The sequence below is a fragment of the Pleurodeles waltl genome, chromosome 4_2 (genome assembly GCF_031143425.1).
Source record: "Pleurodeles waltl isolate 20211129_DDA chromosome 4_2, aPleWal1.hap1.20221129, whole genome shotgun sequence".
Classification (NCBI taxonomy): Eukaryota; Metazoa; Chordata; class Amphibia; order Caudata; family Salamandridae; genus Pleurodeles; species Pleurodeles waltl.
In genome coordinates, this window is record NC_090443.1 from 835932935 (window position 1) to 835951259 (window position 18325).

At 43.0% G+C, this 18325-nt stretch overlaps 1 protein-coding gene across 1 annotated transcript in view; it reads left to right on the forward strand.

The window, feature by feature from the left end:
- Positions 1–18325, forward strand: part of LOC138293370 (cytochrome P450 2J2-like) — a 244243-nt gene that overhangs the window by 173868 nt on the left and 52050 nt on the right. Inside the window, exon 5 of the mRNA XM_069232566.1 lies at positions 9959–10135. Within this exon, the coding sequence (XP_069088667.1) occupies positions 9959–10135 (177 nt within the window). The remainder of the gene's footprint in view (positions 1–9958; positions 10136–18325) is intronic.

Sequence of the window (18325 nt, forward strand, 5' to 3'; positions counted from 1 at the left end):
TCACCGGGACGAACCTGCCAGTTGAATCCGACCTCCTGGAGCCCTTGTCCGGATACGCGATGTGGGTTTCCTCGGTGGAGACTTTTACCTTCGGACTTAGTCGTTTTTTCGAGATGAAAATCCTTCGACCGGGGTAAACCTGGATCTTGATCCGACGTCCATGGAGCCCTTCTAGGATACGATGGCTGGGAGGTCCCGGTCAACTTTTTACGTTCGGACTTAGTCTCTTTTTTGGATGTTTTTCTTTACCGGGACGAACCACGAAGTCAGGCCGGGTCGCGGTTGAGGCAAGCCGGCTAGAATTTCCGCGGCGGGTCGGTCCCTCTCTGGAGCTTTTTTGCAAAAATTCTCAAATCTTTTCCAAACTTCTGGGGCTTCACCCAGATGTTCTTTTAAGGTTCTTTTAGGGTCCACAGCTCACCCCAAGGGTCCAGAAGTTCTGTGATGGTCCTTGGGGGGTGCGGACTTCAACTCCCAGAATGCACCTGGCGCAAACTCCTTTTTGGCCACTGGACAGTGGTCAGCTGGTCGCTTTCTTCAGGAGTTGGTGCAGGGGACTCTGGTTTAGCAATTTTTCACCTGTAGCAAACAGGGAGTCCCTCCTTGAACCAGTTGAAGCCAGGCAAAGTCCTTCTTGTGGTGAAGCCCAAGTGTGCAGCTGGTGCAGTCCTTCTGAGTGCAGGGTCCAGGTGCAGGCCAGGGGTCCAGCAGGGCAGTCCTTCTTCTCCTTGTAGTTCCTTCTTCTTGAAATTTGGTGGGGATCTGAGGCGTGGGTGCAGGTCTGCCAGTTTTATCCTTGCTCCTGGGTGAAAAGCAGGGGGGGCCTGGTTCTCCAATCAGGGACAGGGTCGTCCCCTTGTGATGACCACTTCCTGGGAAGTGTGGCAAAAATCCATCCCAGAAGGCAACAGTCTCTAAAAATCCAACATGGATGAATCTGATTTTTGGAGGTTACATCTGGCTGAGCCCACCCACTGGTGTGGCTAAAAATCATAAACACACCCCTCTCCTGATCTAATCAAGGGGGCACCTAATTGTCTGGGGTTGCAGGATGTGGGGGTGTTGCTGGGTGCTGCAAATGTCCTTCTCTGCCTTTGAAGACCAGTTTGGCAGCCCTCCCCCTTCCTGCCTCACCATCTGCTGAGGGGAGATTCTCTCCCCCAAGCACATTCCTTTGTGTGAAGCCTGGCCACTTCACACCTCATCAAGGCAGCCTGGCAGAAGCTGCTGCAGGCTGGCCAATCAGAGCACAGCAGCAAAAACAATGCAGAGCTGAAATTGGCAACTTTTTAAGTAAAGTCTAAACTTTTTACCTGAACTAGTTATAATAAATCCAACAACTGGAAGTTGTAGGATTTATTACAACAATTAATTTGATACCAAATTCTTGGTATGCAACATTTAAGGAGACTTTAAAATTTAAAATAAAGTCTGCCCATTCTAGCCTATGAAGGCCATTTACTTCAATGAGGGAAAAACGAATTTGGCTGTTTTTACCTCACCAGGGCTTATAAATCTATTTTTATAAAGTCCCTGCTTATATTTACATGGCACCCAGCCCTAGGGGCACATAGGGCACACCTTAGGGGTGACTTATATGTAAAAATAAGGTAGTTTAAGACTTTGGAAGTACCTTTAATTCCAAAGTCGAATTTGCATATAACTTTAATTTAAAGGCAGCCAGCAAGGCAGGCTTGCTTTTAAAATGACACTGGGCACCTCAGCAATGCACCTAGGTGTGCACCACCTATGCTGTGGTCCCTAAACCTACATGCCCTACCATATACTAGGGACTTATAGGTAGGTTAACTTAGCCAATTATAATTAGCCTAATTTGCATATCCATTTTACACAGAGCACAGGCCCTGGGACCGGTTAGCAGTACCCAGGGCACCATCAGAGTCAGGAAAACACCAGCATAAAGTGGAAAATGGGGGCAAAAAGTTATGGGGCCTCTGCAATCAGCCCTAGTTTCTCACAATGGTGTGTGTGTGTGTGTGTGTGTGTGTGTGTGTGTGTGTATATATATATATATATATATATATATATATATATATATATTTATAGAGGAGATTTTACCTCATTTTTTAAACCTTATAACCACCTGCCCACACAATTTTTTTTCCCTTCCTAATACTGTAAAAAACCTTTTTTAGCTTCTGTGTTACTTTCAACAAAAGTTTTCCATATGAACACTGAATTGTTTTTTAGTGAAGCCCAAAACTATTAGCCTATACTTAAATAAAATACATTAATTATCAACACATGCGATGCTGAGAAGATAAAATCCATCCATTCTGTCCATCTGACCTTATGTTCAACCACTTGAAATCAGGCACTTCGTCATAGGAGATTTACAAATAATTCTTCATCCTGATTCAAACCTAAAGGGGCCAGAGAATGAATCTGCATTATGTGTCTCAATTCTAGTTGGTGTAACGTTTTATCTCTATCTCCACCATGTTCATTTTTGGGCACTTGATCTATTGCATAATATTTCAATAAATGCCATTGACTGTTGTGTGTCAACTCTATGTGCCTTGAGATTACATAACTCCTATCCAGATTTATGGTGGCATGAATGTGTTCTAAGATCCATTTTTGTCTCACATACCGTGCTACCCACATGTTTTAAACCACAAGGACATTCAATGACATAAACTGTAAACCGACTCTTGCCTGTGTGTATGTTGTCTAAATTGTTTTACATGTCCATTTCCAATAGAAGATTCTTTTTTGTTTATGCCAATCTTACAGGTTTTACAGTGTGCACACTTCCAAAATCCTGGTTGTTGCAACCAATTTTTCTTCCCATTACTGAAATTACTTTTAGTGAATTTATCCCTTAAATTGGGGGCCCGCCTAAATGTAATTTGTGGTTACTCCCCCATAATGTCACCAATTAATGAATCCATCTGTAGCATGAACCAGTATTTCTTTAAAATTCTACGAATCCCTGCTGCTTCTTTGGAGTACTTAGTAATGAAACATATTGGATTATCTGAGTTCTTTGCAGATCTTATCTTTTTGTTATAATTGATTTCAGTTCTTGGGACTCGATTTATCCGTTCCTTTGTAATGGCTATACATTTCTTTGGGTATTGTCTGGCCTCAAATCTCTCTGCAAAGTCCTTGAGATGTTTTTCACATTTGCTTGATTCTGAACAAATTTGTTTAATCTGAAGAAATTCACCAGAAGGAATATTCCATTTTGTATTTGGTGGATGGAAACTATTGGCATGCAGTATTGAATTTGTTGCTGGTATTTTTCTATGCAATGTTGTTTGTACTGAGCCCTCTTTTATGTACATTTCCGTTCCCAAAAATGTCCCTCCAGTAGCACTAATGTCATATGTAAAGCTCAGTTTTGATTTACTTACTATTCAATATTTTGAAATATTCCTTAAATTCAAATTCTGTTCGATCGCAAATGAGAAATAGATCATCTTTTAATCTGAACAAACTATTTTTTGAAAATGCTTCTCATTTTCTTCAGCCCATGCGATGCGTTGTTCAAACCTACCCAGTGTTAGATTGGCAAAATTTTGGGAAAAGGAAAATCCCATGGCTGTACCTTTCATTTGTAAATACAATTGCTGATTGAAAAAAAAGAAATTATTCATAAGGCAAGGATTGATTCTTTTCTATTAGCATATCATTGTGTTGGAAGAATTGAATATTTCGTTAGTATAAGAAAAATTCACATGCTTTTATGCCTATATCATGTTCAATGCTGGTGTATAGCGATACTACATCCATTGTTATCAATTTGTAAGAATTCTGCCATGGGGTACCTTCTAGATGTTGTAGTAAATCCACTGTTTCACGTAGATAAGAATTTAAATTCCGTACTAGTGGTGCCAGAAAACAATCTATGTCATTTGACATAGGTTCCAACAAAGATGCATTTGCTGATATTATAGGTCTTCCTGGGGGATTTGTTGGATGTTTGTGAATTTTGGGCAAGAAATATAAAGTGGGAGTCGTCGGATGTTCCACCATTAGCTATTTTGCTCATCCAAATCAATGCTTTTTCACTTGCTCTTTCCGGTCCATCAATCGATGATGAACTTTCTGTGTCAATTGTACTGTTGGAATCAATTCGATTTTTTTATAACAAGTTATGTCAGAGAGTGACACATTGCTTCTTTGACATAATCCTGTTTATTTAGTATTATGATATTTCTGCCCTTATTAGCGGGTTTGATTTCAATAGTTGTATCCAACTGTAAATCACAAAGAGCTTGTTGTTCTGGCAACAATAGATTACTCTTATGTCTGTTCCAATGTTTTGTGTATAGATCATGAATTACGAATTCAGCAAACTGATCTATTTTGTTACCAGGTGGTAATGCAGGATAGATCACTGATTTCGATTTTTTTCCTGTGAGGCCTACTCTTAAAGGTGTTATTGCCTCAACATCTATTATTGGGTTCTCACTTTCTTTTTCGCTTAAATTCACCAAGGTCATAAGTATATCTTTATCCTGCACCATTAGATCATGTGTTGGTTTTGGTGTATCCTTGATTTTATTCTTGCCTACCTCAGTGAGGTATCTTTGCAAGTTTGATTTTGCATATATATTTATACAGATCAATTGTTGTTTGTACAATATCCATATCAGTGACCGGGCAAAAGCACAAACCCTTCTTCAATAAAGATTCCTCTGCAGTAGACATCGCTCTACTTGACAGGCTTATTACATTCAACTCTTGAACACTACTGCTGTCTGTGCTCTGGTGTTTCTTTGTTTTGCCTCTCTGTGCCCTTCTTGTGTGTTTGTTCTTCTAGCGCCCCGCCCTCGTACTCTCCCTCTCCCCCTGACAGTTGCTTGTCTATCAGTGAATATATATATATATATATATATATATGTATATATATATATATATATATTATATGGCAAGGGCACAAGTTACCTTAGGGCACAAGTTATAGTTACTTGAGATAGCTCTAACTATAACTGGTGAATTTCTGTGGTTTGGTATGTTTAAACTGTGAGCCTAACTATAATGTCCCTGTAAACTTTGTTTTTTTAAGTGAATTTCCATGCTTTTTTAATGCATAGTAACTTGCATTACTATACGTTAATCCAACCCCGCTATGCATGGCTGCAGTTTACCACAGGGCCTGAGGCAAACCTTGCACCTTACACGTCCTTCACCAATGCACAGCAGAGTTTGCCGGCAAGACCTGTCCTCCAGCCAGACCCTGTGGCAACCCCCTCTAACCAGCCAACCCAATCTTGTACGCAGCCCTTTGGCTTTGGCTGGCTAGAGTTAACAGTGGCCTCTCTGGGTGTGATAGTAGGTGTGAGAGGGTGTATCTGGGGGTGAGGGTGGCTCTGAGAGTGTCTGTCTGGGTGTGAGAGTACATACATCAGTGTTTTAGTGGGTGCATCAATGTGTGCGGGTCTGTCAGTGGGTGCATGAGGGTCCTACTGAGGCTGTGAGTGAGTGCATGAGGGTCTGAGTGAGTCTGTGAATGGGAGAAAGAGAGAGAGAGATAGAGTTTTTTTAGACTCTGATATATGATATACTTACAATGAGATATTTTCTGGACAAATTAAAAAGAAAAATGTGTTTCTCATTTAAAAAGAATAAGAACACCTTTCAGTATGAGTCTTAAACATTTGTGGTTAAAAAAAATAAGGAGTGAAACGGTTCCAGCTAGACTCAAACCCTCAACGCTCAGTGTCAAGGTCTGTGACCTTGACACTGTGCTATTTTTTTTTATTCTGACTTCTTTCCTTTTTGTAGCCCTTTACAAGCTATCTGGGAACCGCGTGCCCCCCCACAGTCCCAACATGTTTTTTTAAAATACTTTTTAAATTTTAAAACAAGCCCGTTATAGGCTATCTGGGAATGCGGGGAAGCCTTAAGGACTCCCACATGGTCCCATTGCTTCAATGACCAAGGAGTTGCTTTAAGTAGCAGCTTCGTGGTTGCTGAAGCAAACCTTTCATCTCTGTTCCCTGCACGCAGGTATGCCTGCAGGGAACAGAGATGAAAACTCTGCTGTTTGACAGCGGGATCTGTGTCACAGGTCCCAATGTCAAAAAGTGGAGTGTTTGCTGTGACTTGACTGGAGCTGTCAGAGCTGCAGCCAAGCCCAGCTAGCATTTGTACCCCAGGGTGGGCACCCTGGGACATAACAGGAGCCAGCCCTAGGTGGTGGCAGGCCCCAGGGCCATCAGTGGCTCCTCAAGGGGGGCAGCGCGGTCCCCTTCTAACTTTGAAGAAGCCCCGAAGAGGTTGTGATTCTTGGGGCTGCATTGGGGGGGCAGTGAGACCTACACGCACACTATTAAAATATAGCCCCAGCGTGGTGGTGGTCCTTGGGGTTCTGGGGGAGGCCAAGGGCTTCCCCCACACCACTAATCAATGTAGCCGCAGGGAGGTGGCGTCTCCCCCACACCCAGAATTATTTTTATCCCAGGGAGGTGGTGGTTCCTGGAGGCACAAGCCCCCCCCCACCGCAAACCATTAGAGCTTCGCCCCAGGGAGGTGGTGTTCCCCGGGGCTGTGGAGGGGCCATAAACCTCCATTGCAATCCAAAACAAAATGCCCACAGGACTTGGCCCACGCTTTGTTTTTGTTTTTTAAATTCACTGAATCCGCCGATCCTCCGCACATCTAGACGAAATAGTTTAAAAAAAATATTATTTTTAGTCGGAGTTAAGGGGTCAGGGTATCTATACCCTGGCCCCTTTTCTTTTTTTTACATTTTTTTCTGCAAGATGACTGCCAATACTTCCTGGTTGAAGTGCTGACAGCCAATCAGATCTCAGCATGAGATCAGGAGGGGTCGTGAATTCTTTGCATCCTGATATATACATATTTTTTCCCCCTTAATTTCTTAATAACTACTGAACGGATTTACACCAAAACAAAAAAGAAGCTTTCTGGACCAGGACATACCTTTCTTGCAAATTTGGTGTAATTCCGTCCAGTAGGTTTGGCACTATACCCCCTCCCCCTAAACACCGCCATGGAAAGGCTGTCGGTAAGGGGGATTCGGGGTGCCCCTGGGGGCCCATGCACTTGGCATGGGCAGTGCAGGGGGGCCCAGGCACAACCACATCGCACATATCACTGCAGTTTCGGGCAGTGAAATGCACGACGGGTGCTGCTGCACCTACTGCACATCAACATTGCCGCCAGCTCTATTATGAGCCGGCTGCAATGTTGATGTGACTTTTCTGCTGGCCCGGCGGAAAAGTCGTAATAGGGAGCCACAAATACCGCCAGCACTGGCAGTATAGTGGTGCCCGCAGCTTCGGCAGTCTTTTTGTAAGACCGCCGAAGTTGCAATGAGGGCCTAAATGTTATATATAAAATATACATTGTAAATGACATTCATATTTATAATTTATATATAAAATATTTTATATATATTGAGAATAACATGCAAATGTATTTTGTATAATATTCTAGAATAATATATACACATATATATTTATACACACCTACGCTCACACATAAACCTACCTGTGATGTAATGCTCCCTGAAAGTGAATATTATATTAAAACAAATTATAACAAACTATCACTTACCTTGCCCCACCACTTCAAGTCCCAGCTGGCTATGGAGATCTTGCTCCCAGTTGATGATGTTGGCCCACCGGTTCGTGACTTTGTGTGGAGAGCAAGAGACCCATGTCTGGGGGTGTATGCAGTGCAGCATTTATCTCAGACTCAGACGACACTCTGCTAGGCCATAGCCCTGGCCAGGCCTGCCACCTGCTGACAACATGAGGGATAGGTGGTGCTGCATATAAAGAAATTAGCGCCACCACCTCAGTCTCACTAAAAATGTGGCGATGTGTCACCCCTATGCAGCGCAACCTGCCATTCGCACTGTGTTTTTTTAGCACAAACGCCATCACTGGTGTAATTTTTCTGACGGAGCAATGCTAGATCTTTAACTAAAAATAAAGTGGATTTTTCTGATCTCATTGACATTCACTAGCTGCAAATTGTATTTATTATGGAATCCTGGACTGACCTGGCATTGGGTCCTAATCTGATCACAGCTGGCAGACTATTCCATTTTAGGGTCATGGCCTTGCATAATATACAAAGATATGTCAATTTCCAAGCGTTACCTTCCTCACATTGTGAAGAATTTTAATTTAGAGGCAAATATTAATACTGAAACAGCACAGTTGTTGAAAGTATGATGAACGTTGGGTTTTTCACAACTGGTTAATAGTCCCACTCATTTGGCAAGACACAAAGTTGATGACATTGTTTCTAATAATTCGTTGTTTAGCTTTGATTCCATCTTAACCTCTTTCTTGGTGTAGTGAATCCTAGATTGTTTCAATGGGATACAGGAGTTAGCTTAGCCTGTGGCTTGCAGACTCATGCCCCCTTCACCCAGTGACTTTTACCCTACTTAGCTTGCTCTGTTTTAGCACATTTATTTAATTAATTCTTTCAAGATGGCTGCCTTGTTTTGACTTAGACCCATGTTTTGATTTTCATTATCAGTGCCGCTGCGCTAAGGCGTCAAAATCAGGCGACAAATACAAACAAACTGTAGGTGTTCACTTTAGGTACTTTCCCTCTTCATCCTTTGGAGGGAATTGTTTATATTAACTACTGTCCCAAGCCCGCCTTGTTATCTATTGTTTGGGAATAAACCTATGTCAGGGGTCCAAGGAATTCTGTATAAATACTCCTCACTTTATCAGACAGTCAGAGGGATTCCGACCAGATGCCATCGCTGCTATCGATGCGGCACGTCGCCTTGACACTGACCCAGTCTTTGTGTTCCTGCGGAGGCTGAGCTAGAGACCTCATTCCAAGGTAACGAGGGTTGGGGGCTCTTCTAATGGACATGGCATTGGCAGATTGAGGTTTAACATACCAAGCTCTCTTCTAGGTTAGGGGATAGGCCTGCATGCTAGAGTACTAGGACCTATCACACACCTCATGTTATTTCATATATTGCATGATGGTGGGGGTCTTTGTATTAATGACTCTTGTCTTTACCATTCTGTTTCTTGCACTGTTCATTATCCTAATCATTGCAGCCCATGCAACTTATCGCAGATTGCAGTTTTTCTAAAATAAACCTTTTGAAACTCTACTGCATCTTCTTTATTGCCTGTGTGTGATTGAGACGTGTTGTCAATGTGAAAAAGGGGTCATCTCCGTTTACCCACGATGCTCCCTGAGATGTCACACTTTTGAGTCCATGCATAAAGGCTGCCACAAATCACCTTTAACTGTTTTGGGTTTTTGGTGAGGTACTGCTTGTGAGCCGGAAGGGGTGGGACGACAGTTGCGTTTTGTTGTAGGATTGGCATGGTCGCCTACAAACATAAGTACTGTCATCCTTCAACCAGCAGTCTTGCCTAGAGCAAGAGTCCAACTACGACATTGGTAAGTCAATAAAACAGCAATTTTCAAGCTCAAAACCTCCAGCAAAACTCAGTCTTCTACTATTTAGCTCAAGAGTGTACATCCCAAGCTTGGTATAAAATAGATAGAATAGTTGAAAGTTTGCCTGACCTGTTACTAAATGGCAAGTGTTTCTGGATACGGATCAAGCCGCATCTGAACTTGCAGACTGGTTTTGAAAGACCTTAGATTCTTTGGCCCTTTTAATCAGTTGGATGCTCTGCCTCCTGTTCTGGTAGGTATGATTAATACTGCTACCATTTGTCCTTCGGATACAGGGCTGAATACCTTATTATTGTGTTAACTTTGCAGAGAGATCCTAAGTTGCTTACAGAGTAATGTTAAGTGAGATGAAGAGAGTAATGAAGAGTACTACACTTAGATGAGCACCATGACTTATTACAAGCATGACTAGTGGGTGCATTATTATTAATCTACAGACATAATAGCGAGTTCAACTGAAGAAGTTATACATACAGTGTTTCAATATACTTTACATAGCTTGCATATATCTGAAATATTCAGTTTTGTTGTCCATATTCTTGTACAGCTCTACAATTCTTTCCCACAAATTATGAAGTTCTTTCCTGGATCTTATCGAAAAGTTTTAAAAAACTGGAAAATCATTCAAATGTTTATCAAAAAGATTATTGAGAAGCACAGAGAGCACTGGAATCCATCTGAGCCTAGAGACTTCATTGACTGTTACATCGCAGAGATGGAAAAGGTAAGGTGCGGGGATGTGTTTGATGCTCAGCCCCTGAGTGTGTAAGTGAAGACTGCAATGCACTGCCCGTCCTATACGTGTTTTATATGTGAAGGATGTTTGCAATGCAGTTCCCGTACTGTACTTATTCTATCTGTGAAGGAAATCTACAATGCATGCCCATACTATACCTCTTCTATATGCGAAGGAAGTCTGCAATGTGACTGCTCATGCTGTACTTGTTCTGTGTATGAGGGACGTCTGCAATGCGCTGCCCATACTATACTTGTTCGATATGTGACGGAAGTCTGACTGCTCTTACTATACTGTACTTGTTCGATATGTGACGGAAGTCTGCAATGCACTGCCCATACTATACGTGTTCTATAACGAAGGAAGTCTTCAATGTTACTGCTCATTGCACGACCCATACTATACTTTTTCAACATGTGGAGAAAGTCTGCAGTGCACTGCCCATGCTGTTCCTCTATTGTATGTGAGAGAAGCATGTATCATTACTTCATGCACTCTGCCTGTGCTCTGACTGATGGAATGTAATAGTGTTCCTGTGTCTCCCCTACCTTTTGTGAATGAGGTAAACATGCACAACGTCTTCCAGTGCTGCACCTTTCCATGGTGCTCGTGAAAGTTTTAGAGTTGCTGCTTGAAAAGTACTTGTTGGAAGAAAGCATACACTGATGGTCTGCATGCAATGCAAGCTTGTGCATCTGTTTCCTATGATGTACCTGTTTTTGTATGAAAAAGACTTACACTGCTGTCACATCTGCTGCACCTGATCTGTCTGTGAGGTAGCTTGCATTGCCCTTGTCAAATGTGTAACGCTTGTCAGTGTTAGGAAATTTTGCACTTTTGCCTGTACAGTACTAGTTTTCTGTGTGTAGCCGTGGCTTGCATTGCTGACGTCGGTGGAGGTTTGAGTGCAGGCATGTGTGCATTTGTGTAGCTGTCATGGGTAGAAACTGCTTCAGTAGCTTTCTTCATTGTAAGTACCTTTAGGTCTGTATTATTTCTTAGTATATTAATTCCTGTTTAAACGTAGGAAAAGCTAAAATCATGTACAATGCAACCAAACCGTGGTAGCAAGTGCCACAAGTTATTGATATTTGTTATACAATTTTGCTGCAATATTGCCAAAGCTTTTACAACAGAGGATGCAGTGGGGAAGGATGTCTGGTCGGACTATATGCATTGGTATTACCCAGGCGCTCAATGCCCACTGGGCTAAAAGGGCTTCAGCAAGTTTTTGTAAATCTGGGAGTGTGTCAAGATCCATGGATGTTGCGTGGGGCACCCATGCAACACCCATAAAATGCCTCTCTGGCTCACAGTAATGTAACACAATGATTTGTGCTGTGCTGCATTACTTGAGATTTATGAAGTCACTCGAGGCCCTGCAATGTGGCCTTGAATGGCTTTATAATCTCATTTAAGATTTGCGTGGTGAAGATGAACTGAAACCAGGTCATAAATATGGCCCTTAGTTTTCTTTAAAAAGACAGATTCACAATATCCTGAGGTGCAGACCTCATGGTGGGGGCTCTCGCTGTGCAGGGCAATGTGTTTGAGCCTTCACTATTGTTTTAAAGGAGAAATAATGATTGCCAGTGATCTCTGGGATGAGAGAAACCATCTGCATTTAAAAGGTGATCTCTGACCCCTCCCCAACTTGACTGATACCGTTTGACTTCTAAAGAAAAGAAGGCATAAAGTGTCAAATTGTTTTGTAAGCAAATGCATTTATATAAAGCGCTTATAACCCACGAGTAGCAGTAGCAGGCACTATATAAACGCAATAAAGGGGAGAAGTTTTTTCTTTTTATATGGGTTTGTAGAAAATGGCAATTATTTTTTTATGCAGTGGCATTTATATTTTGAACTTATTACCCTTGAGGAGCAGTAGCAAGCACTATATAAAAGCAATAAATGGGAAATTTGTGTTTCTTTTTAAATGGGTTTGCAGTGGTTCAGTGTTCACCAGACAGTCCAGGCTTTTCCATCAATAGCATCACATCTTCCATTCTGTTGAGACGGAGGAGGCTTGTGGTTTTTCTTCTAAAAAATCCCAGTAGTGACTAAAAAAATAAGAACTTGCAAAGTGGTTTTGTCAAATAGGGTTATGGGCAGTACTTTGTTTTTGTGGTTGCTAGGTAGATGGTAGCAGCACTTAAAACAGGGCCACTGGAATTATGTGACAGGAGATGACCAAACCATATGGCAGGGTTGACTAAATTATCCTTGAGGAATAGGGATACTATGCGGTGTATTGTGGCACATTCGGTGATAGTATTACTTCATTATTTCATCTTTTTCATGCATCTGGGTTAAGGTTTCAATCAATCAGTAGATGTGTAGATCACTTCCAATCAATCAATAGATTGGTAGAATGCTTCTTGTCACCTGTGAGGGTATCTGGGTGTAGCTGTAGGTCTAGGCAGGGTCCAGTTGATAGATCTTCAGAGCTTTTTGGAACTTTGGAAGAGATGGGAAGGTCCAGAGATGAAAGGGTAGCTCGTTCCATGTTTTCACTGCTAGGTAGGAGAAGGAACAACCTCCGTATCTGCTACGTCAGATGTGGGGGGTGTCGGTTAAAGAAAGTGAAGTGTCTGGTGGGATTATAGAGGTTCAGGTGGTGGTTCAAATAGGAGAGTCTCCTGTGTGTAGGGCATTGTATGCGTGGTTCAGGAGCTTGAACTGGCATCTTTTCTGTTCAGAGAGCCAGTGAAGTTCCCTGAGGCGGGGGATGATGTGGGTTTGTCTACGGAGATGCAGGATGAGTCTGGCTGCGGCGTTCTGTATGGTCTGTAGTTTTTGGAGGAGGTGAGCATAGAGAGCATTGCTGTAGTCCAGTCAGCTGGAGACGAGGGCCTGGGTGATGGTGCATCTTTAGCTTTGAGGTAGCCATTCGAAGGTTTGACTTCACTAGTACTAGTTTAATACCCAAATACACAAAAAAGCAACTAATGGTAGCCAGTCAACCTTTGCGTAAGGCCTTCCACTGCACATCAAAGCATGTTGCTGCATTTTCAGTTACTTTTGATCCATTCGAGCTGGAAACACATTTTTCTGCCAAAATCTGCAAAGCGTGGTAATTGCAAATCCATAATGATGGAAAAAAGGCTGGCGCCACAGAATTACATAATATCATTGGCACTACTTATTAGTGGGGACAGGGTCTTTTAACAAATGGTCCCACAGTCAGCAGTCCAGATCCTCTGAAAAAAATATCCCTGACATCCTTTTCTATCTCAGAAGGAAGGAGAGCTAAGGCCCAAGCACTGATGTTGCTTGTGAGTCAGTCATGCAGTATTGGCTTCAGTGTGATGGCTTGGAAATACCTTCATGTCACACAGTTACTCAAACAGTCAATACACTGGCAGTGGTGTAGAGCAGCCCTTGATTGTGCTCCTACCTTCTCTGTGGCTAAGTTTGGCTAGACTAGGTTATGAACACTACAGAAGGAACACATATGAGGTGCAATATTCCGCAATATTCCCTATGCGTTTGCTCAGTACTACTGGGTGCAAACCTCTCATAGTACACTTCACAGAAGGCCCTTGTGTGCCTGTCACCCTGTGTGTTTAGTGGAAGGTCACATAATACCCTGAAGAGGCAGATCAGTTTGGCACTTTGCATGGTCAGGATCTGGCACTGTGCCTGCTTTCTGCAGCAGCAGCATGATAAGTCCCCGACTGCTCAGAAATTGTAGGGCATACCTCTTGATCATCTTTCCAATCTCTGCATGTGACAGCTGGTGCTTGGAAAACCTTGAAAGGAAGGGTGAAAGAGGACTGAGACATATATATTTCAAAGTCTCACTTGTAATGCACAGTGGCTGAGCAACCTTGATGGTGTTCCTCAAGCTGATCCATTTTTGCAATTAGCTGGTTCCTGCTTCACCTTCTACAACTCTATGCTAATTTCAAACCAGCAAGTGTCGTCCTGTGAGGTAGCACACCTGCTGCTCGGGCTCAATCCAGCCACATTGCCTTATTTAATGTCTGCATGAAGAGTGGATTTTAAAGCTCAGGCTTTGTGCCAAAAGACAAAACTGGTAATTTAACACATTTAATAGTTGCCTTTTGCTCTTTTGCCTAAGCCCTCTTTATCCTTCCCATGCGCAACAGTGTATTTTGACTAATATTGCACCTCTATAGTGCCATCACCTCAGCCTTAGCACTGTTCATCCTAACTTCTATCTTGCCCTCTTTCCCTGTAGTCACTCTCCACGTGCTGCTGCCTTCTCTCCTGCTGCCTGGCATCCTCTTTTTATCCCAATCCGTACATTTCACTTTTGTCTTCTTTTTTATTTACCATTTGCTAGAATTGGGGTCTTTGGTTGACAGTCACGTTACCCCCTGTTCAAGCAAGGACCCTCACTCTAGTCGGGGTAAAAGAGAATCACCCTCAGCTAACCCCTGCTTACCCCCTTGGTAGCTTGGCAGAGCAGTAGGCTTCACTTCAGAGTGCTAGGTGTAAAGTATTTGTACCAACACACACAGTAACTTAATGAAAACAATACAAAATGACACAACACAGGTCTAGAAAAATAGGAAATATTTATCAACAAAACAAGACCAAAATGACAAAAATCCACAATACATAAGTCAAGTTATCAATTAAACTGCAAAAAAAAAAAAATAAAGAGTCTTTAAGTAGTTTTAAACACACACTAACACTGTTAGCGTGAAAAAGTACCTTGGGTGTGTCAAAAATAACCCCGCACGGGCGAGTGTGCGTCAAAAAGGTATTGCGATGCGTCGATTTCACTCACGAGGGAGACCTTGCCTCGTTTCTCCTTTCGTCCTGTCGGGCGTGTCGTTTCTTCTCTCCGCAGGAGAGCGATGAGTCGATCCGGTCAGCACTTTCGGTTCCGGGCAGGCCTTGTGTTGTTTTTACACGCCCAGTGGTACTTGCATCGGAAATCCAGCCGCACAATGATTTAAAAAAACACGCAGTGTGGGTTTCAATCTCCGAGGCTCCGTCAGCGATGCTGCGCGTCGTTTCTCCAGCTCCGTGCGTCGATTCTTCGGTCGCGTTTCCGGCGAGCATCGGTTTTCAGGCGCAGAGCCGACGGCGCGTCGTTTCTTCAACCGCAGATCGGAGTTGCGTTGATCTTTTCCCTGCACTGTGCTCTGTGTGTGGATTTCTCACTCTTGGGCTGCCAGCTTCTCCTTTCAGGGTCCCAGGAATTGTATGGGTACCACAGGGCAGAGTAGGAGTCTTTCCAGAGACTCCAGGTGCTGGCAGAGAGAGGTCTTTGTTGTCCCTGAGACTTCAAACAACAGCAGGCAAGCTCTAAATCAAGCCCTTGGAGATTTCTTCTCAAGATGAAAGGCACGCAAAGTCCAGTCTTTGCCCTCTTACTCTGGCAGAAGCAGCAACTGCAGGATAGCTCCACAAAGTACAGTCACAGGCAGGGCAGCTCTTCTTCCTCAGCTCTTGTCCAGGCAGAGGTTCCTCTTGTTTCCCAGAAGTGTTCTAAAGACTGTGGTTTTGGGTGCCCTTCTTATACCCAATTTCTCCTTTGAAGTAGGCCTACTTCAAAGCAAAGTCTCTCTTGAATGTGAAATCCTGCCTTGCCCAGGCCAGGCCCCAGACACTCACCAGGGGGTTGGAGACTGCATTGTGTGAGGACAGGCACAGCCCTTTCATGTGTAAGTGACCACTCCTTCCCTCCCTCCTAGCACAGATGGTTCATCAGGAAATGCAGACTACACCCCAGCTCCCTTTGTGTCACTGTCTAGTGTGAGGTGCAACCAGCCCAACTGTCAAACTGACCCAGACAGGGAATCCTCAAACAGGCAGAGTCACAGAAATGGTATAAGCAAGAAAAGTGGCATTTTCAAACACACAATCTTAAAATCAAATTTACTAAAAGATGTATTTTTAACTTGTGAGCTCAGAGACCCCAAACTCCACATGTCCATCCGCTCCCAAAGGGAATCTACACTTTAATCATATTTAAAGGTAGCACCCATATTAACCTATGAGAGGGACAGGCCTTGCAATAGTGAAAAACAAATTTAGCAGTATTGCACTGTCAGGACACATAAAACACATTACTATATGTCCTACCTTAATCATACACTGCACCCTGCCCTTGGGGCTATCTAGGGCCTACCTTAGGGGTGTCTGACATGTAAGAAAAGGGAAGGTTTAGGCCTGGCAAGTGGGTACACTTGCCAAGTCGAATTCACAGTTAAAACTGCACACACAGACACTGCAATGGCAGGTCTGAGACATGATTACAGAGCTGCTTATGTGGGTGACACAACCAGTGCTGCAGGCCCACTAGTAGCATTTGATTTGCAGGCCCTGGCACCTCTAGTGCACTTTACTAGGGTAAACTTTACTTTACTAGTAAATCAAATATGCCAATCATGGATAAGCCTGGTACGTACACATTTTGTAAAGGAGCCCTTGCACTTTAGCACTGGTTAGCAGTGGTAAAGTGCCCAGAGTAACAAAAACAGTAAAATCATAGTCCAGCACACATCAGCAGCTTGGGGAACACAAAGTTAAGGGAGACCACGCCAAGGATGAAAAGTCTAACACCATTGTCTCCATCTCTCTGCCTCTACTTCCCTGCTCCTTCTAAATGTCCTCATTACAAATGTAGGCCAAAAAGGATATGAAAATGTAATGAACTAAAAGCAAAGACTGTCAAGACGGCAATCACAACAAACCCTAGATGGTGAGGGAGATAGTGGAGGAAGAGAGTGTGCAGTAGAGAGTGGATTAGAAGATGACGTAAATATGGATGAGAGGTTCAACTGAGATGCAAACCATCAAATGTCTAGTGTATTACTGCACCACATACCAATCGAAAGGATAGGACTGCTTCGGATTGTGAAGCACATTTCAGCACCTGTTTTATAAAGGAGAGAAACCTAGAAGTAAAATTGATTACCGCCTCGAGATAGAGATGAACATTTAGTAGACAAAACTTAGTTCCTGCACTGATAAAATTAGTTGCTGCACATTTAGAAAGAGTGAAACTCTATTGCAAACAGGTCACATCCTGTAGAGCTGAGCTGCAACACAAATTCCACTGAGTTCCTGCATATATAGTGCTAAACCCCTGTCCAGATAGGGCAGAGTCCTAGCACAGATGGAGCAGAGGTAATGTAAATATACTGTTGAGCTGATTTACAGACAGTTGATTTCTTGCACTGAGCTACAGCTGATTCCCTGGTATACATAGAGAGCTAAGTCACATAGTTGAGCTATTTGAGTACTCATTCCAACAAAGTAAAAGCTGATCTCTGTAGTGATTGAGATACTTGCCACCAGGTCATATTTAATGGAAGTCCGGCAGACCACTTTCCCAGGTTAGTTTCCAACATGGCCTGTCCCTGATAGGAAGTGAGAAGAAGGTGGGAAAGAGGGTGAACATGAGAGTGAAAAGACAGATGGAAAAAATTGTGGAATGAGATAGATAAAAGAGATACAGAATAATGAAAAAGAAAAAGTGTGAGGGAATATGGAGGTAAAAGAGGAGAAAGAAATTAGAAAAGAATGTGACTGAGACCGCAAAGAAGAGATGAGTGTGAAATGGGAGATGGCAGAGTGAGTCACCAATTCCTTTTGCTCCCTTCTTCACCAGAAGTCTGAATGTTGCCTTGTCAGTGGTGATGCCAGTGTTGGCTGTGGATGTCGCAGGAACCAATCTCTAACGTAATAGTTTGAACACCTTAACGCCTGGGGTTCTGGTTTGAACCCAGATTGGCACTTGACTGAAAATTGTGCAGTTCCAGGCAAATCACTTAGGGCCAGATGTACGAAAGGATTTTATCCATTCTGTGTCTATGGGAAAAAGCTTTCGTACATATGGCCCTTAATCTCACTGCGCCTAAACTTTCAATTTGTGAGCTGCTAGTGCAAATGTGTGTAATCCAAAGATTAAAGCCCCCACTTGAGATCACTTTCCATAATGTATAATGCTCCGGTGCTAACCGGCTAGGTCCATGCCATATAAATATCAAAACATACTTGTTGTTACATTAACCCTTGGGTGCGTGTCGGCCAATGCGATTCTTCTCTTTAAAACAAGGCCTTCCTGAAAGTGTTTCCTGGCCCTGGATCGCACAGGCACTAAGGCATAGTAGTGGGGGTAGCGTTTTTATTTGGACAAGTTGAGGAATGCTGGGTGATAAGCAGTTTGTGGTTTCCTGCATATTCCTGTAGTTT